The sequence below is a fragment of the Protopterus annectens genome, chromosome 17.part0, assembly GCF_019279795.1.
Source record: "Protopterus annectens isolate FY-2018-M chromosome 17.part0, PAN1.0, whole genome shotgun sequence".
In the NCBI taxonomy this organism is placed as follows: Eukaryota; Metazoa; Chordata; order Ceratodontiformes; family Protopteridae; genus Protopterus; species Protopterus annectens.
Genome location: NC_056751.1, coordinates 15,121,408 through 15,143,575, shown reverse-complemented (window position 1 = coordinate 15,143,575; position 22,168 = coordinate 15,121,408). Strand labels below are relative to the sequence as shown.

The 22,168-nt window shown below is 44.6% G+C and overlaps 1 protein-coding gene across 2 annotated transcripts in view; it reads right to left on the bottom strand.

Moving 5' to 3' along the window:
- INTS10 (integrator complex subunit 10) overlaps positions 1 to 22,168 on the bottom strand; it is a 1,128,594-nt gene that overhangs the window by 986,320 nt on the left and 120,106 nt on the right. For both annotated transcript variants that reach the window (XM_044059448.1, XM_044059449.1), the window contains exon 3: positions 139 to 242. In XM_044059448.1, the coding sequence (XP_043915383.1) occupies positions 139 to 242 (104 nt within the window). The remainder of the gene's footprint in view (positions 1 to 138; positions 243 to 22,168) is intronic.

Sequence of the window (22,168 nt, the reverse complement as noted above, 5' to 3'; positions counted from 1 at the left end):
TTCCTTATCAATGTATTTAACAGCCTGTTCTGCACATGTACACAAAATCATCATTTCTTAGCCAACATTTTAAACACATGTTGGAGACACACAGACACACCTCTAAATCTCCTGGAACTCTACAGTTTGCATTCTTACCTCGCAAAAACTGTGTCTGCTTATCTTGACAGTCTGTCCTTAAAGCAGAGGTGATGACACTAATTTCATGCCATACCACAGGCTGGTCTGGGAAATTGAGAAACCTAAAACAAAAATTTAGATAGGACGTGCATAAGAATAAGCAAAGAGTCTACAATTAAAGTCTAGTATGATGACAATCTACATTTTTAGCTTTCTGCACAATGTAACAAAAGATGTCTCAAAAACGAAAGCAAACTTGGGCAACCAAGAAGGCCATCATTGTCCCACCAGTAACTAATTGATTATCTAACATGCATGTAACAGCTGAACTTACAGTTAACATATTACCCAGTCTCTCTCTTTCTAAATTTCTTTTTTTTTGAAAGGGATTCAATTATATTCCCTCCACAAGATCAAATATATGTTGACACATTAATTTACTTCAAATTATTTGCACAAAAATAATTGTTCTTTAATTCTAGCACTGTTCATTTTTAACACCTTTATTGAATTATCACTTAAGATATGGGAAAACATATATTTATATAAAAGAAAACAAACCATATTAACAACATGTTCTCAGTTACAAACATTATATGTCATACATATTCTTTTGTATAATCATCAATCCTACCTTACACAAATGTATTAGTTCCTGCCTTCGCTTAAACCTCACTCCTCCAAAACATTATTCTATGTGTACTGTTCCCACAATTTCCATTTTTTCTATGTAACTTGCTCCTACCATTTTGTAAAGATCACTTCCAATTCTTTTATCCCGGTTACAATATTCAATACTTTTATCCCTGTTACAATATTCAATACTTCAAACACAGTTAGTTTAGACTTAAGTTCCATTTTCTAGTAACTGCTTTTTTTGGCAGCCACCAGAATTAAACTTAACAAGGTCTTACTGTGTCTAGGCAATTCAGATTCTGTACCATCTCTCAAAAAACAGAAAAAATTTCCTTACTTACACCCAATATTCCTCGGGTCTATATAATAACATCGAAAGTGCATATGTGCGACTACATAAAAGCCGGCACATAATGCACAAAACCAACCTGAAAATAGCGAACGGCCACCTAATCGAATGTTTCCCTAGGGAAAAAACTTACGCGGCCATTCGCTAAAAAAAATAATTTAACACCATAAACAGGTGAGGGGCTTCACCCCCATACCCCCTAACTAAATATACCAACTCCGAGATCGCACTAAAGGGAAGGAAAGGGCAACTCCGTGAAGTTGGCCAACTATCTCCTTGCCCTATGACATATTCATCGAATCGCTTAAATGCGATTTGATGAATCTGTTTATGTTTCTGTATTCGCTCAGAAGCATTTTCGTGCTTCTAATATAGACCCATATTTCTCACAAAGTACTCTGTGGGGAATTTTCAAAGTTGGCCAACTCATTACACTCCCAAAACAAAATGTTTCCAGTTACATCTTTCTTCCCCATCACACACCTAACATTTAGTATCAACCTGAGGAAAAAATTCTTCGAAGTCTGCTTGCTGTATAAAAATACATATGCAAATGCTTCCAAGTAAACATTCTTAAATCTTCTAGACTTTGTTGAATGTTTAGGACACATACATATGTCCTCCTACTGTTTCCTTGTGAATTGCTTATCCAACCTCTCTTCTCAATCTTTTTTAACCTCCTCTGATTGATTCCTATAGTTACCATGTAAGATTTTATATGCCCTACTAATTACTCAGCAGCTTCTGTTCTAGATTCAACTAAAAACTATACCATGGCAAGTCTTTCACTTAGGATTCCCATTTCTCTTTGCCTATACTCTGATATCAATCCCAGACAGGGAAGGCATTCTCTAACTTGCAGTACAAATGTCTTCTTGGCCTCTTCCCATTCTATTACCTTTCCCTCTGTAGTTATTTGCTCCTAGTATGTGTCTTTCAGCTTTTCCCGGTTAGGGGTCGCCACAGCGGAACTCCGGTCCGCTAATGATTGACAGTTGATTTTTACGTGCCGAGTTGCCAGCCCTGACGTACAACCTTCAACGAAGGTACGCCTATTCATGCATGTCTCCACGCAGAAAACACTCTAGCTGAGAATCGAACCGGATAGCGTCTTACTGTGAGGCGACAACGCTACCGCAGCACCACCACCGCGGTCCCAGTACCTTTGTTTATTTGCCAGTTTCTCCAGTAAATTTCAACCTCCTCTTGCCTATTCTCTGTACCCCTAATTGCAGTCACCCCTATCAGCAAAACTTCCTTTCTCCATTCTCATTTTGGCTTAATTCTTAGAATACTTTCTACTACTTCATGTATATAATGTTCTCTATGGCCGTTTTTCTCCTTAAGGATCTTTATCCAAAATCCAAATCTCTCTTTCTTTCTTGAATTTCCTCCCTGCTTCATCATCATCCCTTTCCACTTTGAATATCAACTTTCTGCTTGTGCTATGTACATGAGCCTTAAATGTGCAGCTCTAAAATATCCCTTCAAATCAGGTAATCCTAAACTACCTTGTTTTATTGGATCAACTTACCCACTTAACCCTTGCCCTCTTCCCCTCCCAGATAAATTCCTTCAGCTCTATTAATTATTGCCCACAACTTCTCCTCCGGTTAATAAAAACATGCCTGGCCTGTATATAAATCTAAAGGGACTAAAAACATTTTCTCTGCTTGTTATGTCTTACAATCCATATACATAAACAAGAACCTGCAGTTTCTCAGTTTTTGTACCGTCTTTTGTTTAATCTCTTCCCACATATCCTTACCTGCCATAACAGAATCCTTTTTAATCCATACTCCTAGACACTTATTTTATAGCGGCCCCATAAATACGGGTATTGCTCTCTTTCGAAATGTCTTGTATTAATTAAATTCATTTTTGTTAGCCCAGCTAAACCCCAAGCTTACAAATTTAAAAGAACAAAAAAATGCAAGTAAAATACCTTAGCAATGCTGGCTAAACATTAATTTAATGCACTGTATATACTATAGTTTAAGTATAGTGGTATACATACCCAAGCATGTCAACAATGGTTTAATATTCAGTCATGAGCTACGGTAGCATAAAAGTAATGGGGAGCTTTAGAATTTTCTCACTGGTCTTGCAAGCAATAAAAAAGTCAGAAGACAAAGGAGACAATTTAGACACACCCGACTATCAGAAGATAAGCTTAAGAGGTGAAGTTGGCCAGGAAAAATGTTGCAAAGAAGTAGAGGAAAAAAAGGCTGGCAACAGGAAAGTGAAAGACTTATGACTGAAGTAAAGAAATAAAATCAAACAGTGGTGGAGGAATTCTAGAATACAGAGTAGCTACACAGCAAAATGCAATACTCAAATCCTTCTGGTACTATATCCATCACAGTGTCTACTAACAGCGCTTCTTGCTCCTCACCCCATCATTCACCCTCTTGCTCTCCACTTCTGTCTGCAAGTCATCAGGCAACTGCAGATGTATTTTATTCTTAACTCATTAACTTTCCTTCACTCCCTGTTTAATCCAAATATAGACATTTGGTGCTTATCTTCTGGCATTACATCCTCAGCCCTGTCCCAGATTTTTCATCTTCTCATATTTCCTTATGCAAGCAACATTCTTGCAGTATATGAAATAAACCAGTATCTTGTCTTTCACATGTCCAACATTTTTTTAGTACCCTTGATAGCCAGGTAAACCACCTGGGCACAAGTATTCAGGGTGACCCAGGAGCACAGTAACTAAATGGAGGTGGAAGGATTCAAATCTTATACCTCAACTGCAGTAAGCAGGTTGTTTATAAGCTCAGAGCCTTGATTCTCTGCATTAACTGCCTGAATTCTTGAAGAGATACCCTCAAAAGATTGCTACCATCTAAGCAGGAGCCTCATATGCTAAGCACACCCCTCACCTGTGTACACATAGGTAGTATGATATACCCATCATAACATCAGATTATTTACATATTTTAAATCAAAGTCTAAACAAACTATTTGAAGTACTGAATATTGTAAAACATATAAAAGAACTGGAAGTAAAAGCTTTAGAAAAGGGAAGGGGCAATTTACATAGAAATAAATGGAAATTGTGGGAACAATACATGCAGAATAATGTTCAGGAGGAGTGAGGCATAACGGGAAGGCAGGAATAGAGCAATTTATGTAATGTTGGACTGATGACAGTTATAAAAAAAGAACATATGTGACCTACAATGTATACAACTGTAAACATGTTAGTATTGTTTGTAGGGATGCCACCTTTTCAAATGACCAAAGTGGGACATTTCAGGTACAAATGACAGCTTTTGCAGTGCGAAACATACCCATGGCCAGTACCAAGGACAGAACTTCACTTTTTTGCATAAATAAAAGCTTATTCTTGTAGCATTTTAGTTGCTTATTCTGTTTCTTATAACATTTAGGTGTTTCAGATACAGAATAACTGTTTTATGCAACTATTACATAAAATATAGGAAATAATTTTGTCCTAAAATCTCAGGACATTTGCCATTTTTTCAATTTTTTTGCAGGACACAACTGCCCAAAGAGGGACAGGTGGTAAATTTTAGTTATGTACTCACCATAACTTCAGATGTTTGGGATCCATCTCGCCTACATTCTGACTGATGGGTTTGGAGCCGATCCCTCGGCTCCGACTCGGCACGCTTATGCCAAAGAGCGAAGTCTCTTATTGACTGAGCTTACTATATCCCAGGATGCACCACTACCAGTCCCCCAGATCTAGTTTGTCCGCATACATGCACACATGCACGCACTGCTTATATAACATCGTCAGATGAAACAAGATAAAAACAGTAGAACTCAAAACCGTTCAATCTCTTCTGATCTCCAAGGCAGGGGGAAGGAGGGTGGTATTAGGAATGTAGAGATGGATCCCAAACATCTGAAGTTATGGTGAGTACATAACTAAAAGATGTTATGTGATCCTATCTCGCCTACATTCTGACTGATGGGACAGCGTCCCTAGCACCTGAATCCTGGGTGGCTCACTGGAAAACACTCCTGAGTACCGTGGAACCAAATGATGCTTGCCCTCTAGATGCCACATCCAATTTATAGTGGGAAATGAAAGTGTGCGGGTTGGACCAAGTAGCCGCAGCACAAATCTCAGAAATAGCGAGCTTGGAATGAAAAGCAATAGAAGTAGCCATAGCTCTGGTAGAATGAGCTCTAATAGATGTCGTAAGTTGCTTATTTGAAGAGGAATAAGCCTGAGTTATGCAATCTCTAATCCATTTGGAGATAGTAGCTTTAGTTATGGTTTTACCCAACTTATTATCTGAAAAGGACACAAACAACTGGTCTGATTTTCGAATTTGTTGAGTCCTGTCTAGATAGAAGCGCAATTGCCTGTGAACATTCAATTTATGGAGGGTGTATTCCGCTTCGTTGGAGAATTTTGGAAAGAAAACTGGTAGCTCTAGAGATTGCTGAAGACAGAGATTAGAACAAACCTTTGGAACAAAAGATGGGTTAGGCCTAAGTGATACTCTATCCTTGTGAAAAATCAAGTACGGTGGTTTGATAGATAGGGCTTGAAGCTCTGAAACTCTTCTTGCCGAAGTAATTGCAACTAAGAAGGCAGTTTTCCAAGACAGATATTTTAACTTACATGTAGCAGCCGGTTCGAAAGGGGAAGATGTTAAGGCACGAAGTACCAAATCAAGATCCCACGGAGGCGCAGGATGAAAAACTGGAGGTCTTAACAGCCCAGCACCTTTAATGAAGGTTTTGCATAATCTGCTGCTCATCAACGGTGGATCCATGGATTCGTGAAATTTAGAGATAGCTGCTAGCTGGACTTTAATAGTAGAGACTGAAGATCCTTGATTAAACAAGGATGTTAAAAATTTCAAGACCTCTGGTATCGGGGCAGTGATAGGGTCTAAGCCCCTGAGCTGAGCCCAGATAGCAAACCTCTTCCACTTACTGAGGTACAATTTCTTAGTGGTGGGTTTGTGGGCCGAAGATAAAATGTGAATAACTTCCGGGTCTAAGGTATGATTTCTGACTAAAGTCGGAAGTGGAGGAGCCAAGCTGTCAATTTCAAAGTGTGAAGGGACTGGTGTAGTTGTCCCGACTGATGAATCAGCAAATCCGGAGTTAGATCAAAAAACCAAGGATCGTCCACGGCATGTTTCTTTAGGTAGGGAAACCATACCTGACGAGGCCAGTGCGGAGCAATTAGTATCATTGTGGACCCCAATTGAGAAGCTTTCTGGATGACTTTGGGGAGAAGTGGGACCGGAGGAAAGGCATAAAGTAGTCCTGTTGGCCAAGGTTGGACTAGAGCATCCGTAGCTGCCTCCCCCTGACGTGGAGTCAAGGAGAAGAACCTTTTGCACTTTGCGTTTTGTGGTGTTGCAAACAGGTCGCAGCACGGGTTGCACCATCTTCTGAAAACCTGAGCTGCTACTGTTTCGTTCAGGGACCACTCGTGAGGAGAGAGAATCGTCCTGCTTAATCTGTCTGCCAATATATTGGATTTCCCTGGAATGTGGGTCGCTACCAAGAAACGGTTGGTAGCTACAGCCCATTCCCACACCCTCATGGCCTCTCTGCAAAGGGGGTAAGATCTGGTCCCTCCTTGTTTGTTCAGATACCAGACCACCGACATGTTGTCTGTGTGGATAGCGATAATGCCTTGAGGGAGAAACTTGTGGAGGGCCTGTAGGGAGAGAAGTACAGCCCTCATTTCCAATACATTGATATGGAGAAAGGTTTCGTCTGGAAGCCAAGAACCCTGAACTAACCTGCCCAGACAATGCCCCCCCCCACCCTGTCTGGGAGGCATCCGTCGTCAGGGTGGCCACCGGAGGGGGGATAACAAAAGGTCTTCCCTGATTCAGATTGGATGGCTGAAGCCACCAGCGGAGGTCCCGTTTGCACGTTTCTGTAATCAGAATGGGGTGATTGAGGGGGAGATTCTGAAAGGACCATTGTGTCGATAACAGCCACTGAAGAATCCTCATGTGCAATCTTGCCAGTGGAACTAGGAGAACCGTGGCAGACATCGAACCTAAAAGCTGTAGGACCATCCTGGCTGGGGCTTTGGATCTTGGAAGCAGGGCTTGAACATGGCTTTGTAAAGTCTGAATCCTTTCGGTAGGAAGAAAGACGCATCAATTTTGAGTCTATCTCTGCTCCTATGAATCTTATGCGCTGAGAGGGCAGCAAGACAGACTTTGACCAATTGAATGTAATTCCCAGGGTAGCACCCAGGAGATGGTGGCTTTGAGGTTGTCTATTAGTAGATGCCTGGTGGTGGCAGTCAGGAGCCAGTCGTCCAGATAGGGAAACACTTGGAATCCAAGACTCCTCAGGTGAGCAGTCACTACTGCCAAACACTTGGTGAACACCCTGGGGGCTGTGGTGAGACCAAAGGGCAGTGCACAAAATTGGAAATGACTGTCTCCCAGGCTGAAGCGCAGATACCTCCTGGACGCCTGATGTATCGGTATGTGATAATAGGCATCCTTGAGATCTATGGAGCACATCCAAACATCCTTCTCCAACAATGGGAGAATGGATTGTAAAGTGACCATTCGGAATTTGGACTTCATGACGGAGTGGTTTAGTTTGCTGAGATCCAATATTGGTCTCAGGTCCCCTGTCTTTTTTGGCACTAAAAAGAACCTTGAATAATTTCCGGATCCGATCTGGACTGTGGGGACCGGTTGGATGACTCCTTTTTCTAGCAGCTTTGACGCTTCTGCGGCTGCAATTTCCTTTTGACTGGGTGGTGGGTCCGGGATTTTTTTGGACGGTGGGGGTGAGTGTGTGAAGGGAATGGTGTAACCTCCGGCAATAATCCGAAGCACCCATCTATCCTGAGTGATGGGCTCCCAGGCTTTTAGGTGCTTGGCAAAACGGCACCCGACTGGCTCCGGAGCAGCACAGCCGGGCAATCCCTCATGAAGTGTGGGAGGCTGAAGAGCCACGAAAGGACTCGCGGTCTCCAGAATTGCGGGGCCCTCTGCTGCCTCTGGGACGGCGTCTCCCAGAGAAATTTCCCCGTCCTCTGCCTCTGGAAGGGGAATCTTCCTGCTGTTGAGGAAAAAACTTACGGGATTTGCAGAACCACATCTTCCCTCCTCCTTTAGCCTTGGGGTAAGGCCGAAAGGGAGTGGAATAACGTGCACCTACGGCAGATAAAGTTTTTCCCTCTTGCTCACAGCGGGTAAGAGTGTCTTTAACCTTAGGTCCAAACAAAGAGGACCCATCAAAGGGAGCGTCGGCGAAGGAAGACTTGAAGGCCTCCGCAAAATGACACAAACGGAGCCAGGCTTGTCTCCGTAGACCCACGCCTGTGCCTGCCGCTCTGCCCGCCCCTTCGGCTGCATATGAAATGATCCTCATGGACGAGTTAGAAATCGAGGTAAGGATAGCCAACTGAGAGCTAACCGACTGGGCTAGCTGCTCAGGTAGGTTACCTGAGAGGGAGTCTGACAGCTCCTTGACCAGATCCCTCTGTAGCCTGGTAAAATGTGCCAAATAATTCAGGGACCGTAGTGTAAAGGCCGCTGAAGTCAGGGTGCGCTCCTGCATCGTCCATGCTCCTAGACTCCTTATTAGGAGGATGGACGGACGTTGAAGCCTCTGCCACGTCCTGTTGTGTAGCAGATGCCACCACCATGGCATCTACAGCCACGCCTTTTGTCAAGAACTCCTTTCGGTGGGGCAGACAAAAATTTGTTAGGCGAGAAGGCACTGGTTCCACAGTATCTGGATGTTCCCACGCCTCCGACAAACCAAATCCAGGAGCTCGTCAAGGGCGGAGACACCCAGGAGGCGGAGGGCTGAGCCCCAAAGGCCTTGATAAGCACTGACTCATCAGCAGAGGGGGGTTTGGATATCCAGCCGCCTCGTAGCTTAAGGATCTCTAAAATGTCTGCGAATGAGACATCATCCGAGGACGACTGGGACCCCTCCGCATCATCAAGATCAGTGTCCGATGTAATAGACTCGGGGAGTCCACGTGCTTCCTCTTGCACGATCTCTTCCTTGGGGCTCCTCCGAAGACAACTCTCAAGAACCCTCAGGAGGAGGGGAACCCCCAGTGGGGGTAACCTCAGGCCCCGGGGCTCCGCTGCCTAGGGACAGGGGAACTACCAAAGACCCAGTCTCCACGCCCAGGGAAGGTGCCGGTAAAGCCGGAGAGATGGCCGAAGAAGACTTGGCCAAGGCACTCCTCATAGCTCTGAAAGCCGGACCCCCAGAATCCTGGGAGTGTCCGGTCCCCGGAGCCATGATAGCAGACGGAAGTCCCGCAGCCGAAGCACCGAGAGGGAGGCTCGGAACCGACAGCATAGGTCCCGAAACGTCCCCCCCGGGTCCGGCCGAAGAAGTCCGCGTGCCAAACTCGGACCCGAAGGCCGGGGTTGGAGTAAGGGTCGGAGCCGACCCTGGAATCTCTACCGGCTCCAACAGTACCTGCTCCGACAGAGCCGAAGCGGTCGGAGGAGGAATGGCAATGGCATGGGCTATCGGCTCCGAAGCCAATTGGGTCGGAGCCGAAACAAATTTTTGAAAGACTGGGGACTGGAACAGTCTTTGGAGCACCCTATGTCCGAATCTGACATCCTCGATGACCTAGAGGAGGCTGAACGGGTTCGAGTTGGCCTCTCCAACGGCCCCAAGGGGCTAGGGGACCGGCTCCGAGGCGACTCGATAACTATCGGCGCCGAAGGAATACCCAAACTAGTTTCCATCGGTGCCGAGGAGGACTTAGGCGCCGAGGAGGAAGTGTCTGAGCGGACAACCTTCATCGGCTCCGAGACCAGTGGAGCCGATGAAGGTGACCCGCCTCTCGATGCCCCAGCCATCGGCTCCGAAGCCAGAGGAGTCGAGACTGGAGGTATCGAGGCAGACCGTTCCGCCCTCGGCTCCGAAGTCCTTGGAGCCGAAGGAGAAGCCTGCCTATGTCTTTTGGCGGTCGGGTCCGACGGACTGGTCGGAGCCGACGCCCTTTTCTTTTTAGTAGGAGAAGGAGAGGATGCTAATGCTTCTTCAAAGGAGGGTTTTATAAGGCCTTTCAAAATAAGTTTATTTTTCCTCTCTTGGAGGACCCTCGAGGAAAACGCGTGACATACGCTGCAGGACTCCTGTAAATGTTTGGCGCCCAAACAATACACACAGAGAGAGTGGTCATCTGTGATAGACATTTTAAAGCTGCACTTAGTGCACTTCTTAAAGCCCGAAGGCCTAGGAGCCTGAGACATTATTAGCAACAAGTCTAGTAACTATTACAGAAGACACACAATTTTTTTTTTTTTTTTTTTTTTTTTTTTTAAACTGTTACTACAATAAACAGCTTGCAGTCGCCGATTAAGGTAACCTGTCCGACAACAACAGAGAGAAAAATTAATTAAAGGGATCCAAGAACCCCTAAGGATTTGAAGCAGTTGACTGACCGGGAAAAGCCCTACAACTGAAAGGGGCCTCTAGTCAGAACCAATACGTCAACCACACACAAAATTTCACAGAAAAATATAACCAGTCACACACAAAAAGTACAGTACAGCTGTTAAAACAGCTTTTTGTTAAAGAATTAGAGAATTCCTGACAGAAAAAGTTAGTGAAAACACTACTTAGCTCAGCCAGCTCGAGACCACGTCTTTGCTAGTTAGCGGCAAACGAGATCTGGGGGACTGGTAGTGGTGCATCCTGGGATATAGTAAGCTCAGCCAATAAGAGACTTCGCTCTTTGGCATAAGCGTGCCGAGTCGGAGCCGAGGGATCGGCTCCGAACCCATCAGTCAGAATGTAGGCGAGATAGGATCACATAACATCCCTAATTGTTTGATGTTCTTCAAATTGATTGATCACTGCTGCAGTAGCCCTAGCTATAATATCATGCCAAGTAAATAACTGCAGGCCAGCTTCCAAAGCTTCAAGGCACCTTCCACTCTCTCAAACTATCAAGAAGTTCAAGATGAGCTGACTAAAAGACAAGTTTTGGGTGCAAAGCCCTTCCGAGCTTTGCTGCTGAAGAAGAGTATGCACCTGAGGCTTTTGAGGATCAGCTGTTAGTTTAAGCTTTCATTTGCTTGGCAGGTATGTTCCCTTGGGGGGAAAAACTTCCATTTTCTTATACTTACTTATGTTTTATTACTTTCCTCTTCAGGAAAGTATTTCAAAGGTAGGAGTGTTGTGTTTTAACAGACTGTCTTGAGACTTACTTATTACACAAAGCACCTTTTTTCAGTTTTAAAGTAGTGTAAACTAACTGATGATTTATTTTTCTGTGGAGCAATTGTGTTTAATTTTCCATTGTGGGGCTGCCATCATGTTTGAAAGTACTTTTTTGACAGAAAAAACACAGTAAAAAGCAATGCTTTTAGACTAGTAGTTTTACCAGCATTTGCTGCACTGTTTTTGGCTTGACCATGGAATAGATTGTCGGTCCTTTTTCCATTCACAAAAAGAAGTTAAGCAAACTGCCTATGCCACCACAGCAGGTTAGCAATTTGCCTCAGCTGCAGGTGGGTGACTCTGCTGTGGCCATTTGTTGTACCTCAGTCCACTCATCTTTTAACCAGAATCCCTCTGGTGTAGCACTTACAGCCACTATAGGCTGGGGTTAGTCATGTCTTTTTTGGCTGTTGAAGTCCCCTCAGTGGGCAAGAAAGAGCTACTTTCATCGGTCCTGGGAAAGGGAAAGTACAGCTGTGTACACTTACCATAAATGTAGATGTTAGAGTGTATTCACTGTTGCAATCATTAAATTTGGGTAATCTGCTGGCAGGTTGCCCTCAGTTGGCCTGAATAACAAAGTCTTGGGTTCTGCGTCAGTTGCTGCCTCCTCTTCCATGACGTCAGGTTGTCAGGGGTATAAAACATGCAGCCGATGCCATTTTATTCATTTTTTATTGCCCCAGATGTCAGGTGCCACCCAAATGGGGAGCAAAAATATATATACATATATATAAAAAAATAGAAATATATATATATATATAAATGCACTTTTAGCAACATAACCTTTACCTTAATCTAAAAGCAAATACACCACAAAGGCTTTAGTGTATAGTGAAGGAAAGAAAAGGTATAGAAAGGGAGATGGCAGGTGGGTAACCCGGACTGCAACAGTGAATATACTCAAACATCTACATTTATGGTAAGTGTATACAACTGTACTAATGTTCTTTGTGTTTCACTGTTGCAGTCATTACATTTGGGTAGAATCCCAAAGCTATGAAAGGAGGATGGAACTAAACAGCATTAGGAGCAGCTATAAGGCCCTGCAGAAAGTACAGTTTTGTACCTACAATAAATGTAGATGTTCGAGTGTACACCCTGCTGCAGTCATCACACTTTGGAATTCCGGCCGACTGCGGGACCGCCTGATGGCAGGATAACCCACGTCTTGGTCCGGCGTCGGTTGCTGTCGCTTCTTCCCTGACGTCAGTGCGCCAGGGGTATATATACTGCATCCGACGCCATTTTCTTCAGTTTTTCGTGCCCTAGATGTCAGGTGCCCCCAAAAGGGTGGTCAGTAATTAGAACCAAATTGAGTTAATTTTGCACAAACACAAAATCCCTCTAGCTATAAGCAAATTCATCAGGAAGGTATTGTAGAGATTTAGTCAGTTAGATCAGAGGGGATGGAGGAAGGGTAACCCGGACTGCAGCAGGGTGTACACTCGAACATCTACATTTATGGTAGGTACAAAACTGTACTATGTTCATCGTTTTACCCTGCTGCAGTCATCACACTTGGGTAGAATCCCAAAGCTAAGGATGGGTGGAGGAGTCATAGAGGGTTAGTGGAGGCTAGAAGGCCCTGCAGAACTGCAGTGGCGAAGCCTGCCCTAGTCTTAGAGTAAAGTGGTAAGTGATGGTATTTGGTAAAGGTGTGAACTGAACTCCAAGTTGCAGCTTCCAAAATTTCCTTGGTTGGAACCCCCCTGATGAAGGCTGTAGATGTAGCTGTTGCCCTGGTAGAGTGGGGCCTAATGGTAGCAGGAACTGGTTTTCCATGATGGGTATAGCAGAAACGAATGCAATGTCCTATCCATTTGGAAATGGTTTGTTTTGATATAGCCTTCCCTTGTGAAGCTGTAGCATAGGATACAAAGAGCTGGTCAGATTTTCTGAAAGCCTTAGTTTTATCCAAGTAGTAACGAAGTTGTCTGTGAATGTCCAAGGAATACAGCAGTCTCTCGCCTTTGTTCTGTGGATTAGGGAAGAAGGTGGGTAAGTGGATGGTTTGATTTAAAGACACACTGGAAACCACCTTAGGCATGAAGGAAGGATTACTTTGTGGAGAAACTCTGTCTTGATGGAAAATTAGGAAAGGTTCCACTGCCATTAGTGCCTGCAGCTCCGATACTCTTCTAGCTGAAGTTATTGCTAGCAGCAGGGCAGTTTTCCATGATAGGAACTGTAGTTCTGCAGAGAAAGCTGGTTCAAAGGGAGGTAGCGTAAGTTTTTCCAGAACAAAATTGAGGTCCCATGTAGGTGTAGGTGCTCTCCTGGGGGGGCCTAGTGTTTTTTGCCCCTCTGAGGAACTGCCTTAGCAGTGGATGCAAAAACAAGGGTGGATCCGTGTTGTAGTGGGCTGAAATAGCTGAAGCATGGATTTTAATGGAAGAAAAAGAAAGTCCTTTGTGCAACATCTCAGTTAGATACTGTAGAATGTGAGGCATGTGACGTTGAATTATGTTTTGGCCTTCGGCTTTGTTCCAGGCACAAAAACTTTTCCATTTGTCCGAATAAGCTTTCCTGGTGCTTGGCCTCCTAGCTTCCAGAATAACATCCATAACTGCTTGGGAAAGAGGAGCTGGCTGGATGCTTAGGTGATTTGCCATGCAGCCAGATTTAAGGTTTTGAGCTGGCTGTGAAGAATCTGATTGTTTTGCTGTGTGAGCAAATGGGTAACTTGTAAAATCCAAGGTGGCCCCTGGGCCATATTCCTCAATAGTGGGTACCAGTGTTGGCGTGGCCAGTCTGGGGCTATGAGTATCAGTTGTGGTCTCTCCATTCTGACTTTCAGAAGCACCTTTGTGAGCAGAGGCAATGGAGGGAAGGCATATACTGTCAGGTTTTCCAACTGAATGAGAGTGCGTCCACTTTCCAAGCTTGATGGTGAAATGTCCTTGTACAAAATTTTGTCAGTTGATAGTTTTGAGGACTGGCAAACAGGTCTATGTCTGAAAGGCCCCATTTTTGGGTTATCATTGCAAATACTTGTGGATCCAATTTCCACTCGTGGGGATCCAGGATGTTTCTGCTGAGGTCATCTGCCAATGTGTTCTTCTTTCCTGGCAGGAATTGAGCTTGTAACTGAACTTGGTAAGTCAGAGCTGTGTTCCACAAGGTCATTGCTTGCCTGCATAGAGGGTAGGAGTGTGTACCCCCTTGTTTGTTTATGTACCACATTACTGTGGTGTTGTCCGTCTTTATTGTCAGTTGTCCTGGATGTAATAGACTCTTGAAGGCTGTCAGAGCATTCTGTACAGCTAGCATCTCTTTTTGATTGATGTGCAGATTACTTTGATCTGCAGTCCATACGTCTTGAACGCACTGTCCTGCCATGTGTGCCCCCCAGGTGTAGTCTGATGGACCTGTTGTCATAGTTTGCCTGGCTGGGGGCAAGGTGAAAGGCCGACCCTTGTGGAGGTGACATGTCTGTGACCACCACAGAAACTCCTGTTGTAGGCAGGGAATGAGAGATATTGTGTCCAAGCTGTGACTGTGTTGAGACCATACGCTTTTTAGGTACCACTGTAATTTCCTCATATGCAGCTTTGCAAATGGTATTAGAAGTATGCAAGATGCCATGAAGCCCAAAGCCTGAAGAATTTTTCTTGCAGTCAGTTGGGTCTTTGTTGCCATTGTTTTGAAATACTGAGTCAGTTGTAGTTGTTTGTCTGGCGTCAGATAAGCCTTCTGGGCCGTTGTATTCAAGCTGGCACCCAGGAATGTCATATTTTGTGAGGGTACTAGTTTTGACTTATTTTCGTTTACTGTGTACCCCAGGAAACTTAGGAGATGTTTTACAAAAGCCAGATGTTGTAGGAGAATATCCTTGCTTTCTGCTTGGATGAGGCAATCGTCCAGGTATGGGTATATTTGAATTCCTCTTTGTCTGCAGTATGCAATTACTGGTGCCAGGCATTTTGTGAAGACTCTGGGCACAGTAGATAAGCCAAACGGCAGTGCAGAGAATTGGTAATGAGTTGAACCTGCAATGAAATGAAGGCATCTTCTGCAACTTTGTCTGATAGGGACATGCAGGTATGCCTCCTTGAGGTTCAACGTTACTAGCCATGCTTCCTTGCCCAACATGGGAAGAAGCTGCTGTAGTGTTAGCATCTTGAATTTGGGTACTTGTAAGAAGGTGTTTAGAATTGAAAGGTCCAGAATTGGTCTCCAGGCATTGTCCTTTCTGGGCACTAGAAAGAGTCTTGAGTAAAATCCTTGACCTTGCTCTCGAGTAGGTACCAGCTGAATGGCTCTCATGTCTATGAGAGCTGTAATTTGTTTTTGTGCCTCTGCCCATTGATTTTGTGGCAGGTTTGGCATTCCTCTTTTCATTGGCAAGGTGTGAAAATGGAATCTGTATCCTTGTGAAATTATGTCTTTGTCACTGTGCCAGTTGTCTGAAAAAAAGTGCAAGTTTTCCTCCCAAGGGGCTGCCAAGAGAGTGTTGCTTGGCCAGATGAGGTGCAAGTCACTGAGTTTGCCTTCTGGTAGATTGGGACCTGTCTTCTCCTGCCTTCTGTGTTGCAGTGCCCCATAGGCGAGGCTTGTACTGGGCTTGTGGTTGTCTTCTGCCTCTTAGACGTCTGTATTTACCCCTCTGTGGTCTGTCAGTAGCTGGAAAGGACCAATTTTTTGTTGGCCAATTTCTGCTGAAGCGAGGGGGCTGTACCTGTAGGAAATCTTTGACTGTCTGCATAGATTTTGCCTTACCCTCCATTTTCTTTAAGACGACTTCTGCTTTAACTCCCAAAAGAACATCCTGCTGTAAGGGAGCATCTAGAAGCTTTGCTTTAACATGGTCAGGCAGAGTTTGTTCCTTTAACCAAGCATGCCTACGTATAACAGACCCAGTGACAGCTGCTCTGCAGGAAGCCTCCAAAGAATCAAACCCACATTGTAAAGTATGTTTGCCCACCTGTTCAGTTGCATGCAACAGATCCTGCATTTCTTTCAATTCAGACTGTTGAGGGAGAGTGCTTATTCTTTGTTTTAACTGAGAGATAAGAAATTGCTGATACTTTAGCATGTGAAATTGGCAATTTAGTGCCCTCATAGCTAGAGTTGCTGAGGTGTAAACCTTTTTCCCCCACCTGTCTAGTGCTATGGAGTCCCTTTTCAGAGGGTACAGGATTTTTAGCCATAGAACCCTTAGCCCCTTTGGGACCCTGGGAGATAGTCTCTGGATCAGCAACAGGGCTTTTATAAAGAAATTTGTGGGAATCAGGCACTTTATAGTATCTGTCAGGTTTGGCCGGAGCAGGAGGTAGAGAGTCTGGGTTCAAACTTGATTTTAAGTAAACATCATCTACAATGTCTAAAACTGGTAGGATGGCAAGTGGTCTGTGCTGGGGGAGTAAAAGAAACTCTCTGAGCCTTTTCTTAGAGTCAGAGTAGTCCTGATCTTCCCAGTGAAAATGTTCCCTCATAGTGTGTAAAGTTTCCCCAAAGGAGTAGTCTTCAGGAGGAGAAGCTGAGGGATCTTCATAAGGGGAGAAAGAGTAATCTTGGTCCTCAGAGGAGTCTGAAGAAATGGACACTTGTTCAGAGGATACATAATCTTCCTCCTGTCTAGGCCTTTTGTCAGGAGGGGGCTGGGAACCCCTGATTAAAGAGATCAAATCTTCAGCCATTTTGAGCATCTGTTTCTTAGGCATGGGGCCTTGAACAGGAGACTGAAGTGCAGTCCTTTTTAGGTTTAATAGGAGTCTTTGTCTTAGGATATGTTTTAATGGTGAGCATCGTCGGTCTGAAGATGCCTTCAGAAACCGAAGGTGTTTCTGTAGCACCGACATCCTTTTTAGTAGTGTCGTCGGTAGGGCCTGAACAAAATGGCTGCGTCGGCCTGGTACATTCTGCCAAAAGTTCCCAAGCGGTCTCGGGTTCCAGATCTGCGGTAGTCAGAGGCTGCGTCGGAGCCTCAATGAAGGCCGGAGAACCGGAGACCGGACCAGCCGAGGCCTCGGAATCTGGCTTAGGCCTGGGCTGCCTGTCCTTATCCTTGCGTTTTTTGGGCACGCTGGTAGTCGGTTGCTCCGATGGCGTTGTGTAGTTAAATTTTCTACCGAAGTAGTGTCGTGCAAAATCAAAGTGTCTTTTTATAGTACGCTTATTAAACCTAGCACAAAAACGACAACTAGTGACGTCGTGGTCTGGGCCTAGGCAAGGTATGCAATAAGAATGAAAATCCTTATGAGGTATTTGCTTCCCACAAGAAATACAATTGTTAACTTTTTCTGACATCGGTCTGAGGCAAGAAAAGTTTCCCCAACGGGGTACTTAGCTTTATAGAAGACTTCGGTCTGAAATTCGAGTTCGAAAATCTCAGGAGTCGGACGACCGGCACTTGCGAATTGCTTCTGCTTCAGGCACCGCGCGGCAAGAAAGACTGAAGAAAATGGCGTCGGATGCAGTATATATACCCCTGGCGCACTGACATCAGGAAAGAAGCGACAGCAACCGACGCCGGACCAAGACTTTGGAATTCTGGCCGACTGTGGGACCACCTGACGGCAGGATAACCCAAGTGTGATGACTGCAGCAGGGTAACATGATGAACATATGCAGTGGCAAAGCCTGCCCTGGATTTGGAGAGGAGAGGCAAATGATAATGCTTTGTGAAGGTATGAACAGAGCTCCAAGTAGCAGCTTCTAGAATGTCTTTGGTTGGAACCCCTCTGAGAAAAGCTGCTGAAGTAGAGGCAGCCCTGGTGGAATGTGATCTGATCCCCTTGGGCACAGGTTTACCATGGTGCAAGTAGCAGAAACGAATGCAGTGGCTTATCCACTTAGAAATAGTCTGCTTTGATATAGCCTTCCCCTCTGACCCTGCAGCAAATGCTACCAGTAGCTGCTCAGACTTTCTTAGAGATTTGGTCCTGTTTAAGTAGAATCTTAGTTGTCTGTGTACGTCCAATGAATGCAGAATCCACTCCCCCTGGTTCTGCGGATTTGGGTAAAATGTTGGCAGGTGAATGGTCTGGTTAAGAGCCACACTGGATACCACGTTGGGCATAAAAGAAGGATTGGTCCTGAAGGACACCCTGTGCGGGTAAAATGTAATAAAAGGCTCCACAGCCATGAGAGCCTGTAGTTCTGAAACCCTTCTTGCTGAAGTGATTGCCAAGAGAAAAGCTGTTTTCCAAGATAGAAATTTTATATCCGCAGTAGCTACTGGTTCAAAAGGAGGCAGGGTGAGTTTTTCCAGCACAAAATTGAGGTCCCATGCAGGAGTTGGTGATCTTCTGGGAGGCCTTAAATTTTTGGCCCCTCTAAGATACTGTTTAAGCAGAGGATGAGAAAAGAGGGGAGACTCTGTGATGTAATGAGCTGAGATGGCAGAGGCATGGATTTTTATTGAAGAAAATGATAGGCCCTTGTCAAGTATTTCAATCAAATATTGTAAAATCTGAGGAATATTGGGCTTTGCTGTGTCTGTTCCTTGTGCTTTGTTCCAAGCACAGAATCTCTTCCATTTATCAGCATAACATTTTTTAGTACTAGGCCTCCTGTCTTCCAAAATGACATCCATTACAAATTTACTGAGAGGTGTTGTTTGAATAATTAATTGATCAGCCATGCTGTAAGATTCAGAGTTTGGAGCTGGGTGTGCAGAATTTGATTGTTCTGCTGAGACAGTAGATGAGGTATTTGAGGCAAGTACCATGGAGGAAGTTGAGACATATTCCTTAGAAGTGGTTACCAGTGCTGGCGAGGCCAGTCCGGAGCAACTAGGATCATTTTTGTTTTTTCCTGTATGACTTTTAGTAAGACCTTGGAAAGTAGAGGCAGAGGGGAAAAGGCATAGACTGATAGGTTTTTCCAGCTGAAGGATAGGGCATCCACTTTCCATGCTTTTTTGTGATGAGTTCATGTGTAGAATTTGTCCAACTGATAATTGCCTGGGCTCCCCCATTTCTGTGTTAACATGCTGAAGGTTTGTGGATCCAGTTTCCATTCGTGCGGGTCCATAAGGTTTCTGCTTAGGTCATCTGCCAGAGTATTTTGTTTTCCTGGCAGGAATTGAGCTTGAAGATGTATTTGGTAAGTCAAGGCTGTGTTCCGCAAGGCCATGGCTAGTCTGCAAAGGGGGTAGGAATGTGTACCCCCCTGCTTGTTTATGTACCACATAACTGTGGTGTTGTCCGTCTTTATCAGTAGTTGTCCTGGATGAAGTAAGTCCTTGAAGGCTGTCAGAGCATTCTGAACAGCTAGCATCTCTTTCTGGTTGATATGCAGATGCATTTGGTTTGGTTTCCATTTGCCCTGAATACATCTCCCACCAGGTGGGCCCCCCAAGCATAGTTAGGGTTTGGGTGGCAGGGGGTAGAGTGAATGACAGTCCCTTGTTTTGGTGACATGTCTCTGCCCACCAAAGAAATTCCTGTTGTAGGCAGGGAATGAGAGGAATCATTGTTTCTAGACTGTGACAATGTTGACTCCATAAACTTTTTAGTTACCATTGAAGTTTCCTCATATGCAGTCTCGCATATGGAATTATTAGAATGCAGGATGCCATGAACCCCAAAGCCTGTAGAATTTGTCTTGCAGATAACTGGGTTCTTGTTGCCATTTGTTTGAAGTATGTTGTCAGTTGCCTTTGTTTGTCTGGCGTGAGGTATGCCATCTGGGCAGTTGTATTCAAGCTTGCACCCAGGAATGTAATTATTTGAGAGGGTACCAGTTGTGATTTCTTTTTGTCTGTGTACCCTAGGCATGCTAGAAGCCTTTTTACAAATGCCAGATGTTGAAGAAAAATGTCCTTGTTCTCTGCTTGAATGAGAATCGTCCAGATAAGGATACATTTGAATGCTTCTTTGTCTGCAGAATGCAATTACTGGTGCCAGGCACTTTGTAAAGACCCTGGGCGCAGCAGATAAGCCAAAGGGCAGTGCAGAGAATTGGTAATGCAAAAAAACCTGCTTTGAAGCGGAGGTATCTTCGGCATGATTCCCTTATTGGGATATGCAGGTATGCCTCTTTTAAGTCTAGAGTTACTAACCAGGCATTCCTGCCTAGCATAGGCATAAGCTGTTGTAAAGTCAGCATTTTGAATTTTGGGATGTCCAGGAACGTGTTCAAAATCGATAAGTCCAGAATTGGACGCCATGAATTGTCTTTTCTGGGTACCAGGAAAAGTCTTGAATAAAAACCTTGTCCTTTTTCCTTTTCTGGTACCGGTTGAATAGCCCCCATATCCATGAGTGACATCACTCGTTTCTGAGCCTCTGCCCACTGGTTTTGTGGCAGATCTGGCCATCCATTTGGAATTGGCAAAGTATGGAAATGAAACCTCTACCCCTGGGATACTATGCTTAATACCCACTTGTCCTGGGTAAACAACTGCCAATTTTGAGCAGGAAGCACTAGTTTTCCCCCTAAGGGGCTGCCAAAAGATAAGTGCTTGGTGATGGTAGAGGAAAGTCACTGAGACTGCTTACTGTAGGGTTGTGCTTTGTTTCCTTCAGATTTGGAGGTGGAGGCACCCCATTGCTTTGACCTGTAAGAACCCTGTGATTGGTATCTGGAGCCTTTTGAGCGGCTGGATTTGCCTTGAGGGGCTCTGTTGGACACAGTAAAGGGCCAATATTTAGTAGGCCAGTGTCTACTGAACCTAGCTGGCTGCACTTGCAAGAAATCTTTTACAGTTTGTATAGATTTAGCTTTGTCTTCCATTTTCTTTAAAACCTCTTCTGCCTTATTACCAAAGAGTATCGTGCTGCAAGGGGACATCCAACAATTTAGCTTCAACATGATCAGGCAGATTTTGCTCCTTGAGTCAGGCATGCCTTCTAAGCACAGATCCAGTAACGGTGGCCCTGCAAGAGGCCTCCAAGGAATCAAAACCACATTGCAAAGTATGCTTTCCAACCTGTTCTGCTGAATGCAATAATTCCTGTAACTCTATTTTCCACACAATAAGAAATCAACATCATTTTCTGTTTCAGTAAGCCCATAACATGCTGTTGATATTTAAGCATATGAAACTGGCAGTTTAAGGCCCTGATTGCCAAGGCTGCAGACGTATAAACCTTCTTTCCCCATCTATCTAGCACCCTGGAATCTCTATCAGAGAAGGTAGGATTTTTGGCTGTAGAGGCCTTTACACCCTTGGGACCCTGAGAAATAGTCTCAGGATCAGCAGCAGGATTTTTGAATAGAAACTTGTGGGAGTCAGGAACCCTGTAATATCTGTCTGGCTTGCTAGGAGCCGGAGGTAGGGAATCAGGAGCCATGCTTGATTCCGAAAACACATCAACAATGTCTAATACAGGAGGTATTGCCAAAGGCCTATGCTGAGGAAGAAGAAGGAAATCCCTAAGCCTCTTTTTTGATTCAGAGAAGTCCTGACTCCCCCAGTGAAAATGCTCCCTTAAAGTATGCAAAGTCTCTCCAAAAGAGTAATCCTCAGGAGGAGATGCAGATGGGATGGATTCCTCTGCATTAGAATCCTCAAAGGCTGGAAAAGAAAATTCCTGATCAGAAGAAATGGAAACCTGATCTGAAGATTCATAATCAGTGCCTTGCCTAGGCCTCTTAGCAGGTGGGGGGGGGGGGGGGATCCCTGATCAAGGTAATTAAATCCTCAGCCATTTTGATCATCTGTTCTGTGATGTGGCTCATGCATCGTTTTTTTAGACATAGAAGATGTTTTTGACCTTGCTTTTGAGGCTGGCGTCAGTTTAATATAAAAAAGTTGAGGCCTGAAAACACCCTCAGAAGCCGGTGCCTACTCAGCGGCTCCAGACCCATCCAAGGGAGAGACATCCGCGGGTTCAATACTTTGAGAATCTCGTGGCATACCGGACTCCGAACGGGTCTTGGTAGAGGCCTGCGACTCAAAAGTAGCGGGTATCAGGGGAT